Source organism: Sapajus apella, unplaced genomic scaffold, assembly GCF_009761245.1.
Source record: "Sapajus apella isolate SASKATOON/1434 unplaced genomic scaffold, GSC_monkey_1.0 scaffold42, whole genome shotgun sequence".
In the NCBI taxonomy this organism is placed as follows: Eukaryota; Metazoa; Chordata; class Mammalia; order Primates; family Cebidae; genus Sapajus; species Sapajus apella.
Genome location: NW_022436982.1, coordinates 7,088,163 through 7,095,255, shown reverse-complemented (window position 1 = coordinate 7,095,255; position 7,093 = coordinate 7,088,163). Strand labels below are relative to the sequence as shown.

Genomic DNA, 7,093 nt, shown 5'->3' with positions numbered 1-7,093 from the left:
GCCACTGTACCCAGCCACCTTTGTGTTTCTAAATGACTCTTAGAGAAAATTTTATTAAAATATTAACAATTTTACTTGTTGATTTAGGGTTTACAATATTGAAAATGAATACTTCTGAAAGATATACTGTTGCTAAATTAATTTATGTTTGTCCTGAAGTTATTTTGTGCTTAGAAAGATTCAAACTGAGGTAATCCCAGCACTTTGGGAGACTAAAGTGAGAGAATAATTTGAACTCAGAATTATGAGAGCAGTCTGGCTGACTTAGCAGGACCTTGTCTCTGCTCAAAATAAAAAATAAGAACATTAGTTAGGCATGGTGTTGTGTGCCTTTAGTCCCAGATACTTGGGAGGCTGAGGTTGGGGAATGGCTTGAGCCTGTAGTGGGGTATGATTGTACTGGAGGAGGAGGAGGGGGAGGGGGAGAGGGAGGGGGAGGGGGAGATGATGATTCAAATTGTAAAAGTACCGCCAAGTTTTGTATTCTGTTCAGGAGGAGTTTCAAATTGTGAAGGTACCACCAAGTTTTGTATTCTGTTCAGTTTCAACTCTGTTGTTTACTTATTTTCATGACACCATCATCGGTGGAGGGGGGAGAAGGGAGGGAAGGAGGGAGAACAAAGGAGGGAGGGAAGGATTTAAATTGTAAAGATACCACCAAATTTTATATTCTATTGAGTTTCAACTTGTTGTTTACTTATTTTTATGACACCATCATTAGTGGTTTTATTGCCAAGTTGTAACAGGAGCAAAGTGCTCAGAGCATCAAAAAGACCTGACACCTGGACATTATATGGCTTTTAGGAAATCAGTTGATGTTTCTTATGCTGTAATTTCTCCTCTGTAAAATGGAATACTTTACTACAACATTAGTTCTCATCTAACTACATTGTAGGAAGAAACATTGTTGGTAGTCAGTAATCAAGTTTAAAATGAATTAGCTCCAAAAGATTAATTCCACTGGGCTTCAGTATCCTTAATCTATAAAATAAAGAGAGTGAAATACATATTTTCCTCTTTCAAATTCTGTGAGCTCATATACCTATACAAATTGTAGCAGAAGCTCATATACCTATACAAATTGTAGCAGCAGGACACACGTTTGTTATACTGTTGAAATTGAAGCTCCAATTGAAGATATCACTTCTCCAACAAAAATAAATAAATTGAGGCAAAAATAAATTGAAATTCCAGGTTGTCTGTTTTATTATGTTCATCTTTTACTTGGTTATTTTGGAGATTTTTTTTTGTAGGGAAATTTCTGAATTTAGGTTGTTTATTCTAATAGTAAGATATGAATGTGTAGAAGGTATGTAGGGGATATGTGGACCTACAGCCTTATCTGGTGATACTGAAAACTGTAGAGGTTGATATCTATGAGTGAAAGAGAGTAAATAATGATAGGTGAATCAGATTTTGAATCCCAAAATAGAAATGAATGATCTTGGGACTAAAAATGTATGCTCAATCAAGCTTTTTATAAAATGTGAATCTTGAAAGTATTTAGATAAGTGGCATCTTACCTATTCTTTTTTCAGAATTTTTCTCCACCTTATCAGTAATTGACCTTCCCTAGGCAATAAGTGGCATGTCATTGGTATTTCTTTTGATTATATAAAAAAATGGTTATTGCTTCTAATTAATTTCACTATTACTGCTTTTATATGATTATGTGTATAATCTTTCAGTTATTTTTAGAGACATTAGCTTAATATTTTACAGTGCTAAAAAATAGCAATAGTTTGTGAAATAACAATGTTAACTAAAACAGTAAGTAAAAGAGAATTTAAGCAAAACATATTACTAATCTAAAGCCATAATTTTTAAAAAATTGAATTGAACTGTAGGTTTCTGTACTCCCTTGTTCTGTGAGAGCTGCACTGCATGATTTACATAGCAAACTTCTGTTTTTTTTTTTTTTGTTTTTGTTTTTTAGTTTGTTTGTTTTTTTCTGAGACGGAGTTTCGCTCTTGTTACCCAGGCTGGAGTGCAATGGTGCGATCTCGGCTCACCGCAAGCTCCGCCTCCTGGGTTCAGGCAGTTCTCCTGCCTCAGCCTCCTGAGTAGCTGGGATTACAGGCACGCGCCACCATGCCCAGCTAATTTTTTGTATTTTTAGTAGAGACGGGGTTTCACCATGTTGACCAGGATGGTCTCGATCTCTTGACCTCGTGATCCACCTGCCTCGGCCTCCCAAAGTGCTGGGATTACAGGCTTGAGCCACTGCGCCCGACCTGCAAACTTCTATACAATATTTAATTTGGTCAAAAAATTTTGTGGCTGAAGGATGCTTGAAAACCACAATTCTAAAACTTCTTATCTTTTAAAGGTACGATTTTAAAAATGTATAAATGCATCCTCATATATATAAGTCATTAAGGATTTTCTCTGATAATCTTTGTGATTTCTTAGTAAAGTAAAATGGAAAGTAAGGAAATAGAGGAATTTGGGGATGGAGAAGAGAAAGATGTAAAATAAGTTTGTGCTAATGGGGCCAAATTTTATATAGGTCAAATAGCATTTTTTAGTACAAATATAAAGACTTTTCAGTCACACACTATGGTTGAATATCTTTAAGTATCCTATTAGGACTGTGACTTGTGTAAAATAATTGGATATTTTTTCCTCAATATTGTATCAGGAATATTATGAGCTTTTGATTTCAGGAAAGAGAAACAAATGAGAAGTGTAGAAGAAGAAATTGAACAGGAAAAACAAGCAGCAGATGACATTATCAAAAATATGTCTCTTGAAAACCAAGTCAAGTACCTAGAGATGAAAACCACAAATGAGAAACTATTACAGGTAATACTAATTACTATTGTGTGCCAAGCATGTATCAGTCTTGCTACTAAAAGTATAGTTTAAATGTCGGCAGCATCCCCTGAGCGCTTGACTAGACTTTGAGATCAGAGTTTTCATTTTTAACAGGGTCCCCAGCTGATTCATATGGACATTCATATTTGAGAAGCATTTATTTAGAAAACTTAATTTCCTTTTGCTGCTTATTGACCTAGCTTTTACTCTAATTATTTTTTGTTCACTTCTGTTTATCCATTTTGTATTTCATAAAGATGTATGAAATACTTGCATTTATTAAAAATACATGTCTATAAATACTTGCACTTATAAAAATACTTGTCTATAAATTTTAAAAGTCTACAACCTATGAGGCCTTTTAATGTTTGCATTAAAACATTAATGCATTATGTTTGCATGACCTATGAGGCCTTTTAATGTTTGCATTAAAACATTAAAAGGCCTCATAGGTCATAGGTGGACGTTGCAGTGAGCTAAGATTGCACCACTCCAGCCTGGGTGTTAGAGTGAGACTCTGTCTCAAAAAAAAAAAAAAAAATCCCTCATAGACCAGATTCATATGGATATTTACTTTTTTTCCTTTTCCTTCCTGCTTAATAAACAGCTAAGCTTTTAATCTGTTAGCATTCTGATTTGAATGGCTATTGTCTTTTAATTATATTGCTTAAATATCCATTTTTAAAAATTAATTTTTTGTTGATACACAACAATTGTACAAATATTTATGGGGTACATGTGATATTTGCATGCATGTATACAATGTGTAATGATCAAATCAGGATAATTAGGATATCCATCACCTCAAACATTTAGTATTTTTTTGTTCCAGAAACATTTTAAATCTCCTCTTCCAGCTATTGTGAAACATACAATAAACCATTGATAACTGTTGCCACCCTACTGTTCTATCAAACTTGAGAATTTTTTCCTTCTATCTCCCTCCACTGCCCCACGCTCCCAACTGGGAAACACCTTCTCAGCCTCTGCTAACCATCATTCTACTACCTCCATGAGATCCACTTTTTAAAGCTCCTACATAGGAGTGAGAACATGCAATATTAAATGAGCAGTGTAGGTCCCTGCTGAGGGGATGAGAATCCTCTCAATGCTCAGTCGTGATGGTGCTTTTTTATGCCCACATGGCCCTTAACTAAAGAGTAAGCGAAGAATTAGGCCCCATAAATGCCAATAATGATTATAGTTTTAGTTTCTGAGACATTCCTTTGCTGATAATTTAGTAACCTTTTTATTTTAGACTAGATTTCTAAGATGCAGTGAAGCATTGAAGAAACAGTATGATAGAAATGCCAAAACATTACCAAAATGTAGTTAATCTTGTATGGGTTAATGAATGAGTGAACAGTTTAAGGATCTTATCCTACCAGTGAACTATGGCCGGGCACAGTGGCTCATGCCTATAATCCCAGTACTTTGAGAAGCTGAGGCGGGCGGATCATGAGGTCAAGAGACCGAGACCATCCTGGCCAACATGGTGAAACCCCGTCTCTACTAAAAATACAAAAATTAGCCGGCTGTGGTGGCACATGTCTGTAGTCCCAGCTACTTGGGAGGCTGAAGCAGGAGAATTGCTTGAACCCAAGAGGCGGAGGTTGCAGTGAGCCGAGATTACACCACTGTACTCCAGCCTGGTAACAGAGCAAGACTCTGTCTCACCAAAAAAAAAAAAAAAAAAAAAGACTGAACCATGTTTATATTCACATATATATGTATGTGTATAGTATAGAGAAATTAGGCCAAAGATATGAAAACGTGGTTAAAAATAAAAATTTTAAATCATAACCTCAAACAATGATATAGTTTGAAAGCTTCTGATATTTGATGTTCTGAGAACATAGTGATGATTTACTGTGAAAAGGTTTAAGGTCTAGCTACTTTTGAGAAACTCATGAAGTTTTTTGTTTTTTTTGAAGGCTAGGTTTTAGGAATAATGAAAGAAGTTGGGGAAAGTAGAAATAATGAAGTGTTAATAAATTCTAGTCAAAATGCAAGATACCGTGAAGATACTTAGAAAGTTTACTTTGTCACATCTATATTTGAAATGTTGAGAAATAGAAAAACAAATTATTATTTTTTCTCCACCCCCCTTCTCCCAACTACAACAAATTAGTCTTAATGTAATTTGTATTTATGTTTGCTTTTTTTTTCTGCTTAGGAATTAGATACACTTCAACAACAACTGGATTCACAGAACATGAAAAAAGAGAGCCTGGAAGCTGTAAGTATAAAATCAAATAAGGGTTCTCATACTACTCAACCAAAAATGTTAATTCAGCCAAGTATATTAATATAACTCATTCAAGTACATATTTATCTGGCAGTTTACTAATAGGAGTTTAATACTTCTTCTTCCTATTCTGGACCATAGTGATCCTAGTATGGTAAGAAATTAGATTCAGTTATTCAGTACCTACTATGCATAAAACAAATTATTCTGCCCTATCTGGGACATGCAAAATCCAACGTCAATTAAAATTTTTTTTTTCCTTTTTTTTTTTTTTGAGACAGGGTCCTTCCCTGTCACTCAGGCTGGAGTTTAGTGACATGATCATAGCTCACTATAAATTCAAGTTCCTGGGCTCAAGGGATCCTCCCTCCACAGCTTCCCAAGTAGCTAGGACTTCAGGCAGGAACCACCACACCTGGCTATTTTTTATTTTACTTTTTGTAAAGATGGGGTCTTGCTATGGTTGGTCTACAGCTCCTGGCCTCAAGTGATGTTCCTGCCTTGGTTTCACAAAGTGCTGGGATTACAGGCATGAGCCATCGTGCTCAACCTCTAACGGAAATTTAAATACACGTAACAGGAGACTAAAAACAAAGGAAGAAGGAGAGACATGAACATGAGTTCATCTCTTTAAAGATGTAAAAACTTGCATTTGTCAGGAGATAGCTGTGCTTTACCTTTGCTGCAGCTCATTCCTTTACAATAAAACTTTCTGTGACTTAAAAAAAAAAAATCTTGCATTTGTTTTCTTATTCATTTATTTAAAACAAGCTTTAGTTCACAAAACAAAATATGCTTATGGTTTAAAAATAGTTGAACAAGATGAAAGTAAAAATGTCTGTTTCGTGTCCTTTCCTGATAAAACTACTGGAAAGTCATTATCAAGTGTTACTCTATGCTTTTTTGAGCTCTTAACGCATATCAGCATCATATTCATGTAATCTCCACAAAGTTCTAAATCCATCTTGGTTTTACAGTTTGGAAAACCTCAAGTGGGGTTCATACTTGCTATGCTATCTGTAGGTTTTTTTTCACCCTAACATGAAATCTTCAGTGTCTGTTTATATCAGTTCTTAGAGAACCCCCTCATTATTTTAAATTACTATATTATGTTGTATAAGTATAATACAGCCTTGTAAATGAACAGATTGTTTATAGTTTTCTGGGATTATAAACAATACTTCAGTGAAAGCATACATTTTATGCAAAGTTGCATTAGTATATCAGAAGATTGAATTCTCATAATGGGTCAAAAGGTATACACTTTAAAAATGTTGTAAGATTGCCAAATTGCCTTCATTGTGAAAGCTTATTTCCCCTGCATTCACGGAGAGCAAATATTACCTGGCTTTTTGAATTTTAGCTAGTTTCATAGGTAAAAATTACTACCTTATTTTAATTTTCATGTGTTTATGCATGAAGTTGAGTATCTGTTTATGTCATTTTTGGCCAATGAATTTCTTTTTCCGTGAACAACTTTTTCATATTTTTGGCATTTTAGTATACTGTCTGTACCTCAGATCTTGCCTCCCTTTCCTGATTTCCTATGGATTCAGGTACATACCATGATGATAGTATTAGGAACTGTTGTAGATGGACAGATTGCTAACAACCTAGCTTGCAAAAGAAGTGAATCATTTGTAATTAATTCTTTTGAGAATTTGCTATTGAAAGTCATTTCATTAAAAATAGTAAGGTAGTTTTCTGTGTTTGGTTGTCCATCTATAAATACGCTTCATTTTTATTTCCTTGGATCTCTGGTGATGGAAATATGCTTAAAGAAAAAAGGACCACATTTAGTATTAATACAACTAGCTTGCAGAATTCTTCGCTATTCCTTTTTGGGGTAGGTGTGAGTCAAATCTTTTTTTTTTTTCTTTTTTTTTAAAGAAAGAAAAAAAGAAAGAAAGAGAGAAAGAATGAAAAAGAGAAAAAAGAAAGAGAAAGGGGGAGAGAGAACAGGAGTGTTGCTCTATTGCCCAGGTTGGAATGCAATCTAAAAATAGGTATTAAAAACCTCTTTTATGC

General features: G+C 34.5%; 1 protein-coding gene across 1 annotated transcript in view; it reads left to right on the top strand.

Moving 5' to 3' along the window:
• IFT74 (intraflagellar transport 74) overlaps positions 1–7,093 on the top strand; it is a 102,282-nt gene that overhangs the window by 42,970 nt on the left and 52,219 nt on the right. The window contains exons 9-10 of the mRNA XM_032300014.1: positions 2,667–2,805; positions 4,994–5,056. Coding sequence (XP_032155905.1) covers positions 2,667–2,805; positions 4,994–5,056 — 202 coding nt within the window. The remainder of the gene's footprint in view (positions 1–2,666; positions 2,806–4,993; positions 5,057–7,093) is intronic.